The 21,276-nt window shown below is 46.0% G+C and overlaps 1 protein-coding gene across 1 annotated transcript; it reads right to left on the reverse strand.

Moving 5' to 3' along the window:
* Positions 1 to 14,382: 14,382 nt before the first annotated feature.
* LOC139046970 (TNF receptor-associated factor 6-like) lies at positions 14,383 to 19,123 on the reverse strand. Its single transcript, XM_070520890.1, has 2 exons — positions 18,611 to 19,123; positions 14,383 to 16,097 (listed from the first exon to the last, which is right to left on the reverse strand). The coding sequence occupies exons 1-2, from the start codon at positions 18,905 to 18,907 to the stop codon at positions 14,997 to 14,999; spliced, it is 1,398 nt and encodes a 465-aa protein (XP_070376991.1). The 5' UTR covers positions 18,908 to 19,123; the 3' UTR covers positions 14,383 to 14,996.
* Between the last annotated feature and the right edge of the window lie 2,153 nt (positions 19,124 to 21,276).

Raw genomic sequence — 21,276 nt, forward strand, 5'->3', positions numbered from 1 at the left:
AGCATCACGTCCAATGCTAGCGCCTCACTTTCTGCAGAGAATGACTGGTGAATAATGTTAACTCTATGACAAATTTTCAATAAGATGAAAAATGCTAAACCCCCTCTACGAGAAGGGCGATGTAGACGAAAAGTACGATGATTCTATAAACGAAATCTTTTTTTCTGTAGATAACCATGTTTCTTGCAAAATAATCAAATCAGGAGAAAGTCCTTCCCAAAGATGTCAGAAATAAGTGACTGCAGCAAAATTGGAGTGACAGTTCCACTGCAGCACTGTTAAGTTCCCTATCTTGACAATATTACACCAGTATTAACTGCCGTCTGTAAAATAATATCTTTTTGGAAGTCATCCTTTGATAGGTTGTCATTTTGACTGTTTTTAGCCTTTAGTTTATGAAGGATAGTAGTTCTAGGAGAGTACGGAGAAGCGCGACGTTTGCACGTTCCAGCATCCAGATCCACGTTCACAATATTTTCTCAACGGGACCCTGGCATTCGACAGACATGTGGAAGGTTCTGTGTCGCCAGCACTGCGGCGCGAGGCCTTTTTTATCTATATTTTCATGAGAAGCTGTAATGTCAGAAACAACACTTGGTCGCGCAGCGACCTGCGAAAAGTTGTGACATCTGAGCAATGGAAACTCTCCCAATGGTCTCAGAAAGGTTAAAAAAAAGACAATCAAGGGCTTTTGTCATGGCTTTCTCCACAGCAGCTGCTACAACATCACCAAGAGATGCATCCATAGCTCTTGAGTGACGTGCAACAGCTTCATCGTACCCGCATGACTGCTCTAGTGTAATAGCTTGAGCCTCACGACGCGAACATCGCTTCCGTTTTGTAACCTGTAGAATTTGAAGCTCTTGGTGTCTCGCCGGGCATTTCGAACAGACCGCAGGGTGGGACCCTTCGCACAGGCAGCATCGCTCGTTCAGAGAGGGACACGTCTTCGCGTCATGGCCTTTTGAGCAAAAGCGGCACCGAAGCTCTTGTGTATACATCCCTTATAGCTACGGCCACATCGCCAACACTGAATGCATTGCAGTGGGCGGGGAGAAAGTGCTTCAACGCTGTATAATAGAGACTACGCATTGACCTCTGGGGAAATAGTTGTGCCTGCAAAAGTGACAATGACCGACTCCGTGGGGTCTCCTTAAATCTCAGACGCTCGTGAACATCGGTAGACGGGTATAGCACCTGCCGTGGAAAGCATCTGCAGCACCTCGGAAGCACACAGACTCGCGACAACTCCCCGAACTAGCCCCTTGACGCGAGCTAGTTGCGCAGGAATAAAAGGGCTTACCGGATGATTCGCGAACATTACACAATTTAGAAGGTCGGAGACACAGGTCTGATCCGCTGAAGAACATAGAATGCCCCCTCTGGAAAATTGTCGGACATCGGTTGTGCTCTGAAAGTGCGGTGTAGTTTTCCGTGGCTCCTTTTGAATTGCCTTTGGATTCTTCACGCGGTTGAAATCCCCATGTGTCGGAACTAGGGAAACTGGAATGCTGTGAATGCCACTGCGCAAGAAAGCCTCTATAAAGGTATCACTAGTGCGAAGGGAAGCCGTCCAGAGGTAAGACCGTTGGCCGGGATAAGAAGGAGACATTAGGAACTCACTATGAGATCAAACCAGATTATAAGAGGAAGATACTAAACAAAACTAAAAACTAATAAACCACCTCGTGCACCCTTAGGAGGGTGTTTCTTCTCCTTTTAGCATAGTTTCGTACTTATTCTCTTTGTAAATAAACTCTTAGTTGTGAGTAGCGCCCGTGTTCGTTGTTTCTCTTTTCTCGTCTACGTCTTTTTCGCGCACTATTCCTTAAGGTGGAACCCCGCGAACTCGCCCAACTTTCAGGTTTGATGAAACCACCGATTCTTGACGAATACGAATAACCCGCAGCATGAGGGCCTGGGAGGAGCGTCCGTAGGACACCAAGCCAAACCGTCGACCGCCTGGTTGACTGAATCAACGCTTCCCAACCTGTTCTAGGTTCGTACCTGTCGACTGCTCCTTACCTTTCACTTCTACGCTATTTTCCTCCTAAAAATAAAAGAACTCTTCCTTTTCTCGCTTTTTCTAGATCGATCCCCTGCTCAAAGGACGTTAGAAGAAACACGCCGACCTCCTTGGTGCATTTATAAGACAGTTATTAGACAGTTTCAGTTTAGCACGCGCTATACTGTTGTGTACGCTATAATATAGCAGGTCATCACTGCGCATGCGCAAAACGCCAAACGACCCATCGTCTATAGCATAAGCACGCTTTTTCTCAAGACTTAGCGTTACTGTCTCGGCGTGGTTTACGTAGTTTACGTAAAACATGGCGGTGGCTCCGGCTACCCGCTTCGAATTGAATTTGGCGTTGCTTTTGGAAAACTCATTTCCGCTCGTACCAAATGACTGTGTAAACGGCTTTCGCTTCGTATCAGGCCACCTCGACGACAGAGTATTATAGATAACATTGCGGAGATTTGGAGATCGCTCCTCCCTTTGAACTTGTCGAAGCCTAAGAAGATAAATGTGTGGATGGATGCTATGAGCGTCCCTTTTGGCAAGGGGCGGTGGGTTGCCCCACCAAGCTCTTGTTATTATAACGCCTAATGTCCTACCTATGTTAAAGAAGAAAAAAAGAAGGAAAGGAAAAAAAACCCAAGATGGATTCCCACAACCAAACTTTCTGAACCCCTACCGTGAACCTTGTTTTTGCACTCCTCCATTGTGTGTCGTTTCCCTACTTTTCTTGAACCAATATTCCAATCGCAGCTCACTAATCTCTACTGTGGACATCTTCATTTTGTCCCTGCTCTCGCTGAATCCAAGGGCTTCAAGGAGGCCAGGGAGGTCAAAATCAGCAGCTGGGCAATTACTTTTTTACATTCTAATAAAACATGCTCCATCGTTTCCTTAGCTTTACCGCCGCAAGCACGTGCTTCTTCTTCCTTCTTATATCTCGCTTTATAAGTGCATGTTCTAAGACTTTCTGATCTCGCTTCGAAGAGTAATGAGGTTTCCTTTGAGTTATCGTAAATTGTTTCTTTCCCGATTTCGTTTTTAAAGCTAAGCTTTCTTTGCCTTTTCCTTCGACTTTCCCACTGCTGCTGCTGTCGGCACAACCCATCGGGAGTGGTTCAGAGCGTGTATGTACATGGAAGGAGCGTAGCAGAGACGAGGCACTCGTTTGGACCGCACCGCGTCGAATGTGCACAATGCCCTCTGGAGCTCCCGGGTCATCGCCACATTAGCCTCTTGACAGCTGTAATTATCCGTGACCCCCCACAAGCGCTTACCTTTATACCAACGTACAAGTCCAGAGGGAAGCTAGACAGAATGGAAGAGAGGAGGAGGAGTATGCAGAGAATGCAGACCACCGGACAAAGCCCCTCCACGGAGCGCGTGACGTCACGCTAGTTGTCCGTCCGCAGACCGGCCGCTCCTTTGGGTCGCTACTCGTACGCATATTCAGCGCTTGTCCATAAAATAAAACTGGCTGGCGTTTTTTTTTTGGCAAGCTCTGCATTAGAAAGTTATTGGACTACCGGTGTCAGCGCACTTGAGTACAAAAAGTACAAAATACTTTTCTGCAGCTTCAAGGCATGCAGCGCGAATATAGGAGGATGCTTTTAGACATTAAGACATGGTGATAAACGAGAGTCAGAAATGCGTCTGTACAAATGGTCGTATTGGGACACAGAGCTAAAACCAATCGACTTCATTCCTTCCTTAGTGTTTTCATCAGACTGCAGCCTTCTTTTGCGCAGTGCTTTGAATGATATAACATTGCAAACTACATAAGTTATTCAAAGCGATGTTCGTTGCAGCATGCACTACATGTCGCACAAGAGTCTCTCATGTGTGACCATTCTCGCAAGTTTCTAAATCAACATCTCCCAGGAAGGATGTGGCAACGGAGGTCGCAATGCCGCCTTGATTATTGGGTGCGACGAACCGCTTGGAATTTTCTCCCGCGGCGACTTATTCTACAGCAAGCTTGGTAACTAGCACCACGTGCACAGTGCACGGCTGCGGAAACGTTAAAGGGACACTAAAGCGAAACAATAAATCAGCTTAGACTAATAAAGCATTATTCGAGAACCCTGCAGGCAGTCATTTCAAAATAATATTTTGGCTATTCGATGAGAAAATGAAGGCCGAAGTACCAGTATTTGAATTTCGCGCCGAAACCCTAACATGACAGAATCAGAAGTGTACCCTTATACTGTAATGTTTCTTCATAACGTATTTCGTGCAGAATATTGGTTTCTGGTGGTAACAGCCTTGTGGTGGGATCGTTTTACAGGCCACCATCTTCAACAAGCATAGAACCATCTCACAGCCTTGAACGATCACTGTCGGTCTCATCATCGGAAACTATTCTACGTGGGGGCGATTTTAACATGCCTTATGTTGTTTGGCCTAACCGCTATCCTGTAGAGACGAGCGCTTCGGCACTTCACTTGGCCTTCATTGAACTAACACGGAACAATGAACTTGCTCAGTTTGTAAATTTCCCAACGCGTTACGGTTCAGCTAAGGACAGTACGTTCCTCTTAAAGGCGAAGCTTTATCGTCCTCCAAATTTAACGTAGGGATTGATTTTAAAGGTACTGAAGGTGCAAACTTATACGAACGGAGCTTCTTTCTTTGTTGACGGGTTACGAAGCTCAGACATGGGTAAGCTTATGCCCGAGTGCTATTCTTGGTGTTCGTTCAGTTTCTTGGCTGCGCTATCATCAACAAAAGTATGAAGCTATGAAGTGCGTAGGCTGTGTGCTGTCATACATCGTGCAAAAAACGTTACACGCATTGTTGTTGTGCTACTGGGTGTGCGTAGCCTTGGGAGTCCATGCTTCTATTAGGCGCTGCAAATCCATTTTACGAGAACAAGCTGTTAATTACCAAGTGTAAATTAATTTGACTGTTATGAGTAGGCTTTCTATCCTTCACTGCCTCGGCAGAATGAAGTGGCACACGTTTTTTTTACTAATACTGACTTGAAAACTGCGCAAAGGGGGAAGGTGCTCATTGATGGAAACCATTACTATGTGCAATTTTCAAGCTTGCATACGCTTTGTTTACAGATGAACTATAGGTTCCACTGTGATGGTTGCGCTTGGGAGCCAGCAGCACCAGTTTGTCATAAAGGCGTAGGACCGATTTCCCTGTATGCAGGTATGCCGGTGACATGATGAAATGACGAGAATAGATCAGATGCTAAACCAATCATCGTCGCTCCTAGCACAGCACTTAATTTTTCCATCTTTGTTTTTTCTGCTGCAATAAGTAGCTAATGATCCAGTAATCACCGCACGAAACAGCTATAAAAAGAAAAATATGGGGTTTTACACGCCAAAACCACTTTCTGTTTATGAGGCACGCCGTAGTGGAGGACTCCGAAAATTTCCACCACCTGGGGTTCTTTAACGTGCACCACTTTCACAGATGGTGGCGACACCATGCGGCAGCCGTCGTAAGCCTCAACGAGGGGATACCCGCGTTTCGCCCCCGCGTCGCCCGTGTTCAGTTAGCGTGGTGCGCTGGAACCTTTGTTTTGTATTTGCGTTCGGTCGCTTTTTACAGCGGTATTTCAAGGTCTGCAGTTATCTACATAGCTGAGGCACAGGTTCCCTTTCGCAGTGACACTGTTTTCACGGGTAACGTTTTTCCTGAAATGGGCAAGACGTACAAGAGCAACAAAATGTGCTGTGTGCCTCAGTGCACACACCGTGCAGTCAAAGGCGAGGTAAGCCTTCACTCGTTTCCTTGCGACGAACGAATGAAAAAGGAGTGGACAGTCAAACTGCGAATTGGCAAGCCTGTAACGAAAACTATGAAGGTGTGCAGCGCTCACTTTGTTCCCGAAGATTTCTTCTGGGGTACAACTGGTAAGTGAACATTTTCTACTTGTATTATGTTGTGTTTTAACGAGGGGCGCACACCGTGACCACTTTTGTGTTGAGCGGCGTTTCAGCTGGAGAACATTTTCTTTCGTGGGGCACCTTATGTCGTGTTCGATAGCGCTCTTTTATGTCTGATCAACATCACTGCTAGCTGTCAGCTGTGACGAACCGCCAGACCACCTCACAGTCGCCGTTAGTATGCACGCGTTGAAATTGCTTGGATTACTGGGCTTTTACCTGCCGGAAAAACATAATGCCTCCAAACATGCCTTGGTAGATAAATTTTGATTACTTCATTTTTTTTAACACACACTAAAACATTTATGCTAGGCGCCAGCGTTTTCTGCTTTTCCGTTGTATCGAAGTGCAGCAGCTGTGAGCTAACTTGTGCTTTGCGTTTGAACATCTAAGCTATGGAGCCGGGAGGAAATGCTTTTATTGCAGCACTCCCTTGTAGAGTTATTAGATCAAATCAGAATTTCTAGAGGCCGCTACTCGATGGTTGTGGAGGCGCTCGCAGGCTGAGCTGATGCTTAGAAGTGAAATTGAAAAAAATATCTATATATATATATATATCAATATATAGCAGTTGAAATGCGTGTAGTGGTGAAAATGTTTAGTTCGGTTGATGTGCTGCTATTAATACATACACATTTCCCTGTATGATTTGTCATTCTTACAGCTTTGTGCAGAATTCGGAGTGCGAGTTATTTTGTTAATTATTGTTATAATTATTCACTTATGCCGCACATTGCAATCACAATCTTGAAAACTATTGATTCGAAACTAATCCAGTCTGCAAAACTTTCGTATGTGCAATGCTTCTTGAATATTTTTCAATCTATTCCCTGATATTTTGTCACTCTTTCTGCTGCGTTGTTCAGCATGCACCAGAACTGGGTGCATGTGAATGTTTTGAGACCTAAACAGGTTCTGTAAGATGGATTATTATACTCGCAAACTGTAATCAAAGTTAAAAATAATAGAGGATAATATATTTCATAAAGGTTAAAACCATTGAAAATAATTAGGGAGGATGAAAATAAGCAGATAAGTATTGGCTACCTAGTTGCATAACTGTGACTGTTATCCAGTCTTTGCTGAGCCCAATATGCACTTAGTGATGGCAGGATTCATCTGGCCATTGCTATCATTTTTTAAATAGAGCTGTGAAGATCAAAAAATGTCACTGTGTGTGCTTTCATGGGAACTTTCTATGATACAATTGTAACTTTTCAGTAGAAGTCCTTAAAAGGTATTAAAAGTCTACCCATACACTCATTCGAACTGAGTACAGATTTATGGTACATTTGAAATCGAAAAAATCTTTTTATTCATTTTATTACTTTTCCTTTCATAAGCTTTTACTATTTTGTGCCCTTGATTTCAGTAGCGGTTGTAGTTATCTGCCCATCTTGGTTGCATACAGAATGTGTGCCTCCAAATGACACCGTGGGAAATATGTTACTAAGACTGTGATCTCATATTTCAAAGCACCAGAAATGTGGCGACCAGCCCGGCAACAATTGAAGAAAACAGCAGCACCGTCACGGTGTCTACCTGTGCGGAGCCTTGAAAGCAATGATCCAGCCAGGAGCCAGGCATCGGCTGAGAGAGCCTTCCGGGCATCAGCAAGAGCAGCAAGTAGGCCACATGTTATAAAATATCAATTGACAAATTGTCTTGAAATGGTTATGAAGTGAAATGGTAACTTGTTTTAACGTGAGGAATTGGGCTGTTGGTACATGTTCATATTAGACGAGCGCTTAAAGACGAAGACATAGAAGAAGGTAACAGCACAACACAAGCGCTCACTCGCAACTGTACGTTTATTTGAAAAACTGCAATTATACATGAAAAGAGCTCAAAATACAAAGAAAACAGGCCAAAAAGGAAATGATGCAGCTTCATCAGACATCCTAATCGGGCATGTGAACACACACACGTACAACAGCCTAAAGCAAAGCTTTGCACATTAGCACCAAACAAAAGACAAGGCAAAATCAAGTGGCATCAAGAAAATCAATTTTCATCGCATGTTAGGTTTACTGAGGGAGTGCTAGTGCACGTGTCACTTGTTATGCAATTTAAAGGCTCCCTTTAACTTGCGCTTCAATTTATTATGGCGTGTGAAAATAACGGTAGTGTTCCCAAATTTTTGTGTGCAACGCACTTTCTTGCCTGGCCTGCTATGTTAGAGTGGTTTTTGCTCAAATTTTATTCTTAGCACCCATGGGATATGATGCTTCTTATACACTAAGTTCTTGAAAACATCCTTCTAAATTTTGTTTCCTGGAGGTTCTTGGTTTTGTAAATTCTCATTTTCTGCAAAGTGGGCAACACTCTTTTCTTATTGGTGAATCAGTTGTTTGCCACTAATTTCACTCGTGATGTGAATTAAACAAGCTGTAGCCATTGTTTTTATCTGCAGGCAAAGAACTTACACTTAATGAGTGTGACATTTTCATGCTCCTTTTCAGGACTCCCTACTCTCAACCCGCATAATGTCGCACCAAGGATTCCTTGCTCATCACCGCAGGGTAATTCAGAAAGTGGAAGCCCAGCCTGTGTAAGTTTGAGCTCAACTTCATGTAGCAAAGTTTGCAAAGCTTCATATGGCGTGCTTCACAACTGAGCACATAAGGCAAACCATTTCAATACCCAAACGAAGTCAAGAGTGGCTAAAACACTATTGCATTCTGAAATGCATAACTCACTTTAGCATGAGCTGTTTACAGGGAGCAGAGAGTTTGGCTAGTTGGTTGAAATGCATATTGAAAAAGATTGTGCAGAGACACGAGGGCAAGCCAAGGAAAACAAGGACGAGCGGTAACTCGCAACCGATGTTTATTCAAAGACATGCATAAATACATAGGAAAACCAAAGCGAAACAAGGCAGTCATTGTGAACATCACGTGTTACCCTGTGTGAGTTGGCCAAGAAGCGAAATTCCCTGATAGAGAAGCGGACAGAAGTCTGACTGACGCACACATCTCTGCCGATACTTTTATGAAAGGCTTCTGTCTGCTTCTGTGATAGAGTTTCGGTTCTTGGCCAACTCACACGGGCTAACACGTGATGTTTATGATGACAGCCTTGTTTTGTTTTGATTTTCCTATTTACTCATGCATGCGTTTGAATAAACTTTAGTTGTGAGTTAGCGCTAAACCTTTTTTCTCGGCTTGTCCTCGTGTCTCCGTGCAAACTTTTCAATATGCTGTAATACAAGATTCAGAAACAGTTATTCAGAAACATTTGTAGTGTGTAATTTTCTATTCGAAATATGTATTATTTATTGCGTGCAGCCAAAAAGAAAAGTTGTTTCTGTTGCCTTTTTCCGTGCAACTTGTCATTCCATTATCTGTCTGTATTATCAGGAACCATCGGAATACGAAAGCAGCGGAAACGTCACTGAACATACAAGGAAAGATGATGCCGCTGAGGCTCTTGTCCTTAGTGCCCACGCAAGAGAGTTTGAAAACCTGGAAAGCGCTGCTGTCGAGACCCTCCTGCAGTTCAACGAGAGCCAGACTGCTGCTTCTCACAAGGCGGTGCAGGTTAATACAGATACAGCACCCCCTGCTAGCAGAACTCTAATTGATCTGTTTCACAGTGACGCTTGTGTTAAAGCCTTCACAGGTGTAGAAGATATGAATCTTCTCAGGACTATTGCTGATGCTGTGGCCGAATCTGATGAATGCAGAAAGAAGTGCATTAGAGCGAGTAACAATGGTGCTTGTTCGCCTTAGGACATTTCTGTCTTTTAGGTGCTTAGGGGCATTATTTTCAGTATCTGAGGCTACAGTACACCGGTATTTTTGTGGCACAATACGCCCCTTGGCAGCTGTCCTGGAAGCAGCTATCCCATGGCCGAGCAAGGCAGAAGTGCAACAGAATCAGCCTCAGTGCTTTGTAGCGTACAGGGATGTCACAATTGTGCTTGACTGCACAGAAGTAGAGGTTGAAAAATCTCACTGTGCATCTTGCCGCATTCTCACTTATTCCCACTACAAAGGGGTACACACAGTTAAAGTTTTGATTGGCGTATCTCCAGGTGCACTCATCACATTTTTGAGTGATTGTTTTGGAGGTCGTGCCTCTGATAAAGCGTGTGTGGATAATTCAGATATCTTGGGCAGACTAGAGCCTTTTAAGGACGACATCATGGTAGACAAGGGCTTTAATATTGACAGTAGATGTGCTGCTTTGGGGATGGGTGTTGTGCAGCCTCCATTTCTGCGTAAGCAAACACAGTTTTCCCCTGAGGATGCTGCCAAAACACTGCATGTTGCACGAGCACGTGTCCATGTTGAAAGAGCAATTCAGCGGTTGAAGCTCTTTAGAATACTGAAGGGCCCATTGCCCTGGGAGACGCTGGCTGTCGTTGACGACATAATGATAATAATAGCTGGAATCGTTAATCTGTCTGCACCTGTGCTTGCAGACAAAAGATTCACGTGAGCGTACAGGAAGTCAAGTGTATGTGAGGCTATGGCTCAACGATTCCAGCCAGTTACTCACCTCAGAACCATAAATATGTGGAATTTTCTACAAATATAAGTGTAGGTGAACACAAGTACTGTGCCTATTACAGTCGACTTCCTTTCGAAATCGGTTTTGTTCCTGCAACCTTTTTTCACTGCCGTCTTGTAGAGGGTGCTGCGGGCCCCTCTCAAGCTGCCGTTTGCTCAGCCAGCTTTTAGCTGCAACCGCCTCCATCTTTTTTGATTGGAAATAAACCTATGTCAGTGCAGCTTCCCACTTGCATGCTTCTCTTGCTTAATAATACAGCTGGATTGTTTGTTCTGAGTCTTATGTGATTGACCACGAAAATGCATGCATTCTTCCATGTTTATTTTTGATGGTTTCTTACTGCACATACTTAAAAAGTGCTGGCAAATAGTGCGTAAAACACACGTACTGCAGCCGCTGAATCAAGCTGTCAATAAATGATACGCATTTTTTCACATGGATAACTAAAGATTCCACTTCACTGTACACAATGAGGTCTACTTGCGTCAAATGCAAAAGAAACATCCCCAATTGCACTTGTGTGTAGTAGGAATGTGTAGGCCTCAAGGTATAATTTTCACCTTGGGACACAATGTATGGCAGTTTCTTTTGCTTCACAAGTTGGGCAATGCTTTCCGTTTTGCCACGTGTTGGACTCTTAATTTCCAGCAACATGGCCGGCTTTCCATGCCTGAAAACAATCCCATCTGGGCTAAAGCCGAGCCACGGGACTAGGGTTCACAACAAGGCCCACTGTCGACACTGCATTGCCAGTGTTAAGTGCATACTCTTCGAGAGCTGGCTTCTCGCACGCCTTGCCATATTTCGTGGCGTCGTTTCCTTGAAAGTTCTGCGTCAGCAGTTTTTCAATTTTGTTTTGCCAGCTGTTTGTTGGCGATGGCACAAATCTGTGCAATGTATGGCACTTGCTTCCTGTTATTCTGAGCATTCGCTCTCTTTGCCACTGTGTACTGTTTTGCCCAGCAGTCTCGGCACAAATTCTAACTGCTTGTGGTGAGCTCACAGCAACCATGTCGTTATAAAATTTTTCTACCCGAGCACTCAAATTGTTCATATCAGCTCTGTAAATTCTTAACTTATCCCAGTCTTTGAACGCAACTTCATGGAAGAGAAGTTCCTCAAACTTTTGTGCATGCTGGCTGGTGAGGATGTGCTGCACAATCTGGTCCGGCTCACAGCCTGTGTTTTCACAGCGCACATTCATGGCACTAACTTCAACATCTTCGCTTTGAAGGCAGCGGCCCATCACATGTCTTGCTAGGGCGCTTTGTGGAGCAGCAGCAATAAGCCGCTGTCGGATTGCATTGAGTTTCTGTTGATGCAACCGGGTCCTTGAAGTATGCTGCACGTGGCACAAGTCCTTAATTTTTCTGGGCTTGTAGATGTTCTTTGCTTTCAACTTGCCCCATGCTTGTTTTACATTGGTGCAAGTCAGCAGGTCCAGGTTCTGGACACCAGTTCTGCAGCAGTGGACACAATTTATTACAGGTAAATAAATGATTTGCAAGTACAACCCAAGAATCCTGTGACAAAAGGCCAGCACATTCATACAGATACAACAAACTGTTCATCAATCTGTGTTTCACTGTACGTTGAAACTTGACTGCAACTTAGGTACACATATGCAAAAGAGATCACTGTTAGCATACGAATTGCCTTTGTACATGCTTACCTGTGTGTAAAAAGCAACATCGCAACCATGTGCTTGCAGCATTTCGAGTTGCCTGCTTTGCAAGAGCAGTGGCCCTGTAAGGAAAAAAATTGTTGCTTCAATGTAGGACATGTTATGTGAATAAACGTGATGTATTGCTCTTTCTCCCGTTGCATTGCGTATCTTCTTTTCCTATCGCGCTGCCTTCATGGAGTAATTTCTAAGCAGCTTTTCGCATCTTGGCTCCACACACACAAAAAAAAAATGCCAAAGAAGTACTGGAAGAAGCACTTTTGAGGTAAGCATGCGAATCGAGTTCTACGGCTCATCGGAGAATGACCAAATCAATGTAATGCACCTACGGCGATGAAATCGGCTTTGTGTCATCATTAAACGCTTGCCATGTGCTGTACGACTGCATAGAATATTGCTTTAGCAAATGAATGCGAGCGAATACCCCTTGTTTACTACTAGCGCATAAAGGCAGCATAGTTTGCCAGGCAACGCGAGGCAAGGGTTCGGACACCGAAGCCGCGGCAGTACACCGGACCCCTCTTAGCGCGTAGCCGTGCTCAAAGCGGCGCATCGTAGCAAAAATGCAGACGACGTGAAGCAGCAACTCGTGGTCCCTTTACGCATAAACCAGTTTGCCTGGAAACGCACATGTGTCGGACGCACTTGCAGGCTGAAGAGCGCAGCCATGTGCTCGCGTGTTCAAACTAAGAGTGGACGACCGAATATGTAGTACACGTACACCATGCCACACGCACCAGCAGCAAAACTGGCACACCATTCTACTTTTCATTACATTTGCTAATAATACTGCCGTCCAACGCAGAACTAATTACAGCCTCATTCCAACGAAGCGTTGGGGCCCGCTCACGTCTCTGCGGTAAACACAAAGAGCTGTTTTAATTTCTCGTAGTGCGGCCACTGAAGCCTATTCGGCGAGGGACTCGCAAGAAAAAAAAAAGCCAGTAAATAGCACCTGTACCCACCTTTATGGTTTCGTCGCTCCTAAATTCGAACCACAGCTCGTGTGGTTTCTGCCGCACTTGAGACGTTTGCAGGCACAATCCTTGGACAGTGCACGACGAGACTGTGCATTCTTTCAGGCCGCAGCAAACGATGTGCCGGCAATGAATTCAAAAATCGCTGAAGAAGAATACGAGATACTCTGATTGATTGTCTAATTCTACTTTCAAAACTAAAGTGCACTAATAATAGGGTCGGATTCACCAGACAGCGTATTTTGTTGGAAGTTGAATAGTTACATTCTACGAGTTGCTCATGAAGCATTACGCAATAGCAGAAGGTGTCAAGTAATTTACGGTCAGGAAGTTACTATTGACTTTAATCAGTCGGGAAGTCGGATTGTTTAGCTTCTTTGAAGCAACTAACTTCGGGGACGAAAAGAGAGAGGGATACGCATGTTGACTTTGATGAGATGCTGGAGATTACCGCTTTGTTGATGACCCCGTACGGTACTGCAAGTGTGGTGAAAAATTCTCAGTGATAATACAGTGGTGCATACAGGTCACGGGAACGCACAGATCGAGTAAAAGTCATCCGCAAAGTCCTAAGGCTTGCAGGTCTCGTTAAATCGATGTGTGTCGCGCTGTCTGCAAGAAGACTAGAATGACGAGAGGCGAACGTGGAGTATTGGCTGCGTATACGTGCACAGTAACCGCATTGGAGCGCGTAGGATTCGTACGCGCGTACATGAACTTGGATTCTTCTTGTGGTTCGAGCAATGAGAAACAGAGCTTACAAGTTGTGCCACGCGACCACTGCGGAAAGCTCCTATGTCCTTCAGCTATCAAAAAACTATTTACCCAGTTTCTGACCAGGTTCCACGACATGACGACACACTATCAGTCACAAAGACGCGTATACCCATTCCCTCACGCTAGGTTAGACAGGACGCAAGCAGTACACTTCAGACAATTACAAACGGATTGTTACAGATACCCCAGACATATGCACGCCATGTATCCAGACATAAACACTACAAACAGATGCACATCGTGTGGCGAAGTTGCCACACTTAATCACATGTTATGGGAATGTCAGCACTTAACATACAAGTCGGGCAGTGCCGACCCTTCCGTTTCTTCTACCGCCATGGCCTCCGCTCGCGCTGGAAGACCGCACTGCTCAGCTGGAACCTGACATCACAACTCTGAGCCGTCCAGCGGGCCAAGGAAGCCGCTTCGAGACAAGGTCTTGGAACCGCGTACACGGCGGGTGTCTAGACCCACTAAAAACACGCTGGACTCAGATCTTAACGATTCGAAAATTAAGTTTACGCTCTCTCTCTCGCTCATTGAGCCCATCTGCTGCGACAGCATCGAGGTGTCTTAGCCGTAACCACCTTTTTGAGGCGAACTTATTTGCGATGCGAAGAGCGTTGCCCTCGTCCACAAAGTTTTATTTTGTCTGCGAACGTACTTACCTTCACAAAATACGGGGCCCAAATTGGGAGAAATAACTCTTGCAGAGACCTCTTGTAATGTTACCTCCAACTAGAATGCAACGCGTAAGGCAGGGTTTCCTGATGCAAAGGTGTTCTCCGTACACAGGTGTTGAACTTCGCTGCGTACGCCTTGCACCAGCGACTAGGCAGAATATGGTTGGTTACTCCACTCATAATGAACAAAATACAGTGAACGAAAGGAACGTTTATTTTTTCTCGGGAATTCCAACACGCCGTCAAAGCTCTCGCCGTAGTTGGTGAAACGAAATCACGATTTTTCGAACACATGGTAAACGCTTTGTCGAAGAAAATTTCGCATTAAAGCGCTTTCATTCTGACGAAAAGTGCAGCCGCGGTAGATTGCACGAGGGACTTGCGAATCCGTGAAAGGACAGTCAATTCGTGGTGGTCTGAGTCGGGTGCCGTCACTCAGTCGCGTATGGCGATTTCAAATATGTAGAACCCCCTGGAGTAGGGGGGGCACAAGCGTTCCAATAAATAAACTTGCTGACACTTTTCACTCCCGGCCTGCAAACTTAAATCGCAAGAACCTTCTCTGCCCAGTAGTGATACTCTAACGACTTCCGGAAGCTTGCTATTTTCTGGCTTGGCAATCCAAGTGATCTTGACCACTTTTCCCCATACTTTTATGCGTTCTTTAATTACTTCAGCGGTGACAGCCACTCTAAACCACACGTCTCGCCTGTGCAACCGTATCGGGATGCTGCAACAGGTACCCGTCCACAAAAAGTTTGATAGAAGCGCATGATAGACTACTTCGTTCACTGTTACGCTGTTTGACGCGCACGTGTCGACACCCCCTTCCGTCGCCTCGTCTATTCTGGGCGGAAGCAGGAACAACTGAAGCATCGGTTGCTTGTTATCGCCCTTTGCGACTTGCAGTAAGCTTCGGAGGCACATGACCGACTCGCAAGCCAGGTGTTCCAAATTTTGAAGGAGGTCCGTCCCCTGCCGACTACGCGCACTTCCGCCGGAAGAACTGGCTGCGTCAGTCGCCCCACCTTCTCGGGCCAGAAGGTGGGGCGACTGACTCTCCCCGGCTACCCCAGCGAGCAAGCGCTGCTGCAACTGCGAGTGCTCGCCGAACAGCTCCGATAATTTCTCGGCGGCGAGCGTAACGTTGGCACTCAGCGCCTCTATACTAGATGCGAGCGTGGCGCTTTGCATTCTGGCCGCCTCCGCGCGTTCGTTGACCTGACTCTGAAGCACCGTGACCTCGTCCTCAGAAGTGTACCTCACCGACGTTCCGATTTCCCGTCCGGCGGCAGTGACGTCACTGGTAGTGACGACGGTGGTGCCACCTTGTCGCGATGACCCGGCCTGTGCCGCTGATGACAATGCGTTTCTGCAACCGCCGATGTAGTGGGCCGGAAGCTTGGTGTTCGCAACGCTTTCGCCGCATCGTTGACATGGAAACGCGTGGAAGGCACACTCTGCCTCGAAGTGTCGTAGAATGGTCTCCAGGGTGCCAACAAAATCGCAGCCGTGGACTTCGTTCCAGCAGTGAGCCTTCAAAGGAGAAGAAATGGGAAACAGGCGGGACGTGGTGGTGTTAACAAGCTACGCGGCACAATGAGTGGCGGGCAGCTCTTTTACATTGCCTGTAAAGTTAAGGATGTAGTCGTGCTATGTGGAAGGCAAGGAGGAATGACGTATTCAGAAAATGACGAGTCGTTATGTTGATAAAATAAGTGCTTTGTACGTGTTGCAAAAAATTGGCTGAAGGTTTAGATCGGTTAAGCCTGGAAGGTTGCGATAGCAATACCCTTGGCTGCGCCTTGGTTCGGCTGATGGTGTGGACATGGTTGCCCTTTGTTAAACTTACGGCTATACATCATCCGAAATAGCGCAAGGCAGCGCGCCGACCACTGCGAGGAGCCGAGCTGTAGCCCTATTTATCCTCCTAGCGTGACGTCACACCAGCGAGCGCCCTCTTACGGTAGCGCCGCAGCAGCGGCGCGCAAGGCTTCGCCTCCACTATCGATGCCGCGAGCTGGGGCCCCGCCTCTCGGTCTGGCGTGACGTCAAATGGTCACGTGGCACGCAGCTGTGTAAGGAGGCGCCACGACCACCGATGGGCGGAAAGTGCGAGCAGTATTGCTTTCGCAATAATATACGATACCGACGCTGCGAACACTAAAAAGTTAGAAATAAACATATACAGGGTGTTTTACGTAGCTTGTGCGAAGGATCTAAAAGAAAGTGGTTAGCCCTAGCTGAATGAATACCATCTGCATATGGTTTGCCGTCATGTTGTACTCCTTAGAGTATGTTTTTATATTCCGCTTAACTAGATAATTAACTAAGATGAATTACGCAAGTTCCTTAATAATCACTTTACGGTCAAATGTGTTTCGTTGTGTTGCTGGGGTATTCAGAAACGAGCGATCTAATTTTTTGTGGCAACGTACATGCTGCGTGGCAATCATTTTCGGCGTTTAAAGAAAGTCCACCAAATATGATATAAGACCACGTGACTGCGCTCGTGCGCAACGAAACGTATTTTGCCCTTAAGTGAATATGAAAAAAATCCCATAGTTGATCTTAGTTAATTAACCGGCATATAAAAATAATCGAAGAACCGCTACATTACGGCACACCATATTACGTTGGTTTCATTAAGCTGAGGCTAACCACTTTTTTAAATCCATGGCACAATTTATGCGAAATACCGTCTATAGACGTAGCTTTCCGAAATGAAGTTCCGTATTTGCTTCCTATCATTCGCCCAGATATTGAGTGTGTTACAGCCGTACTACAGGGGTACTCTTTAAGTACAAGATGATCTACACTTATGTCTACGCGCTCATCTAAACAGGCAAGTACAGATCAGACTGTATATGTGTTGTATGCGTAAATTAGTACAGAATAGGCGCTTTTACATATATTTGTTACCAACATCTACAGAGAATATCAACCGAGAACATTAACGCAGTAGTGGGATTGTACCTTTATCGAACACGAGGTTCTGACGAAAATAGCAACCAACTGTTCCTGATCGCCCATCCATCTCCTTCAGATACGTGCATGACTGCCCGCCGTGGTTGCTCAGTAGCTATGGTGTTGGGCTGGAAAGCAGGAGGTCGTGGGGTCGAATCTAGGCTACGGCTGCAGCATATTGATGTGGGCGAAGTCCGAAAACATCTGTGTAATTGGATTTAGGTTCTCGTCAAAGAACCCGAGGTGGTCCAAATTTCCGGGGTCTTACACCACGGCGTGCCTCATAATTACATCGTGGTATTGGCGCGCAATATCCTATTATTTAGTGTTTTTTTGTCGATGGCACTAAGTGGATTCCGTGATTTCGAATGGCAGGTTTCTTTCTGTAGTCATTCGGTAGAAATGTAGAATTAAATTTGACTATGACAATCTACCCTTGTCATCATGATGGGTGCGGCAGCGGTTGGCTTCCTCAGCCAGATCAACCCAAGACTTCCGTAATGGCGACTGAGGCTGAAGCTGAAGAGCATCTAAGAGCCTCATTGCAAGAGTGGGCTGCCGATAGCTTTGCGGGAGTTCGGTGGAACGATTAACTTTGGTTGAAAAAAGCCCTCACTTGATTTTACATACTGAAGATGTAAATGCCGCATGTCGGAACATCCGGTAGTGTATTCCAGTCACGAGTAGAAGTCATATTGACCAGATAGGTAAACAAAGCAAATACTTCAATCTATTCTTTGTGCGGGACTTGCGTCGCGTAGTGGTGTTTTCGCAGTTACCGCTGAATAATTTCATTGCCTTATTTGTTATTCTTCCTAGCCGCTATTTTGGAATAGCCGGTCCTTTCTGTGGCCACAATTCCCATGTTTCGGCGCTGCTACTGAATAAGAAGTTTGTGGGTTGACTCTTCACTCGTCTCTTGTTCCAATTGCTCACGGAGATTGTTCCCTTGTGCAACAAGTAAACTTAAACCGCGAGACCTGGGAGCGAGATATCGAAAGAGAGAAGTTACGTAACACGTGAAAACGTGGGCACCCTATTTCCCCTACTTGTTTGGCGGGAGACAGGGGTCGCGTACTCACCTTCAGGTCGTGCTTTTTCTTAGCTGACAGGTGACAACTGTCGCACTCGTCCCCGCTGAACGGCTTTCCGTCCAGTGGGCACATGCTTCCGCCATCTTCGATGACGCAACCTGCCTGGCACTGCTCGCACAGCGCGTGACCACAGGGCAGTACGATCGTCGTGCTCGGAATCACGTGACACACGCAGCAGGCGTAACGAGCCACCACTAGCCCGTCGACGAACCGCGTCGGGCGCCAGTTGGCGCCGCTGACAGAGTCGCACACTCGGTGCAGAGCTGGCCGTCCGCGGTCAGGCATCGCAGCGACGGAGGGTCAGTGCCTACAGTGAGCAGAGACTTCGCCGCAGTAGCTAAGGCGGGCGTTTGTCATTAGGACCCACGTGACAGCAGATAACGTCCTTTGATGACGTAGCCGCAGGTGTGGCGGCGCCTACAGCGAGGAACAGTGTCCTTCCAACGACCGGCTCATTTTGACGTATCTGGCACAATTGGTTTCCAGCAGAACCTTCCGACACGGACAGGAAGAGACGATGACACATGGTAGACTATCAACTGGTCTTTTACATCCCTGACCCTCCAAAAGTCGTTAGAGTAACACAATTAGGGGAACGTGATTCCTGTGACTTCGAGAAAACCCATGACCATGACTGGGGGCAAAATTATTCTGCGAAGAACTATAGCTGGGGACTGGCAGGAAGCTGTATACTCGAAATCGCTATACGCAACTAACGGACGGCGCCGGATTCGGCCCACAGTGATTCGAATCTGCTTTGACGGGCTTGCCAGCTCCACATGAAAACATGCATGGCTGTACCTGTCGTCGCCATGGTATGACTGCCACTTTTTCCTTGACAAGATGTTAAGGGTGTGTTTAAAATTTTGTTTTGTATTACTCTGAATGCCGTAATAACTTCCGCCGTGCGTTGGGAGGCACGAGGGGAAGATAAACTTTCTTTCGTGGAGTCGCCCCATTAATGCTGCTCACGGCGGTCGACTGCGACGGCTATCAAAGCTAGACGCCGTCGAGGACAAACTCGCTCGCTTCCTCCAAATCAGGGGATGCAAGAATTCATGGTCCGTGACAATCACGGGCATCTCATTAATTTGTTGAAGGAGCGAAGGCACGCTGAATGTTCTTTTGCTGCTCCTCTGTCTTTCTTTGCGCAGTGCTCATATAATAAAAGATTGCGGTGAACGCATTTTGACGCGTGTACATAGTCTTTTTCTATGACCGTTTTCAGGTCACTGGAAAAATAGGTTCACCTTTACTACTACTACTACTTCGGAGTTGCTTACCAGATAGGTGTGAAATTGTTGTGAAATACTAATAAAGGTGTACTGCAGGGTTGCAACCTGGGTATAATAGTGTCCCTAATCCGTATTAATGACATACCCAATGGTCTTGAGTCTTCAAAATGTATGCTGTGTTTGAGTATACACAGAGCTAAGGACGTGGACAACAAACAGTTAAGGCACATTGAAATGAACACTTGTGTCGTTTTTAATGTGCCGGAACCTTTTTCGTGCTTGTCCTTGGCGCCGAACCCGCCCCACAATTCAAGGAAAACTAGCCGACGTTACCACCTAATTGCTTTTAGTATGCTGATAGAAATTTTAATTCTGATAGACGTCTTTCAATTCTTGTCAATGACCTCGATTTTAATCATAATTTATTAGGCTGGTGCAGAATCGATAAACTAACCAGTGATTCTAAAAAAAAAACCTAACGTATTGCACGGTATTTACCGTATAATCATTGCCACCAAGCGTGGCAACGGAAGACCGTATGCATTTGCACCGTGATTTCCCGAATTCCCTGGCATAACAATAACACTGTGGTATCGCCATAATCATACACACCTGCCTCACTACGAGAGCGACTACAGAGCCTAAGAACTTAGCGTAGCAACTAGAATATCGATACAGCTTTTGTTCGACCTGAAAAAGTTGGTTCTCTCCTCTCATTTCTATGCCATGTTTTTTTATTGGCAGGCAGGGGGGAACGTTCTAAATTTGTTTATGGTCGATGTATATTCGGCTTAACACAGTTAGTTTTGCCGTTTCCCAGAAAAGTGATATGTGCTTCGAACAACTTAAAACAGTGCTTGCTGCCCGTTGTCAGGATTGCAGAAAAGGTGCCAGCGTGTGAACGTTGGCGCAGGCATAATTTGGTAACTTATCTGGCCTTGTGCATACCGCGAAACCTGCTCCATGTTCTAAACCTTTGCAGTGGAAGGTGACGAGGCGGTTGCGACAAGTAATTCAATCACAGGAAACGTGTCACGAAGAGGACAGAAAATGCGGAGCGTACGAGAGAACCAACTCTTTACAAATGACCTGAAGCCTGGCTTGTGCGTAAACTCGTGGCCTGGGTGCTGCTCCTTGCGTAGCCTGGGTTACCTCACGTGCTTTTTCTGATTTTCAAGTCCGTCGGTCACAGCAGTAGCACGAAGACCGCAGAAGCGGACAGGTGTAGGGTGTCACTCAGTTTACACGAGATTTCACTGAACACGTTGACTTGCGCTGTTACACACCCCAAGCACCGCGATCAGCCTGCGCGAAAGTCGCGCCACCTCAATTCGGAAAACTCAACGAGGAGCAACAGATTAGAGGAGAGTGTAGAGTGACAGAAAAACTTTAAGAGGGCGCTCTTCCACAGCGGCATGA

Source organism: Dermacentor albipictus, chromosome 6 (genome assembly GCF_038994185.2).
Source record: "Dermacentor albipictus isolate Rhodes 1998 colony chromosome 6, USDA_Dalb.pri_finalv2, whole genome shotgun sequence".
NCBI classification, from domain to species: Eukaryota; Metazoa; Arthropoda; class Arachnida; order Ixodida; family Ixodidae; genus Dermacentor; species Dermacentor albipictus.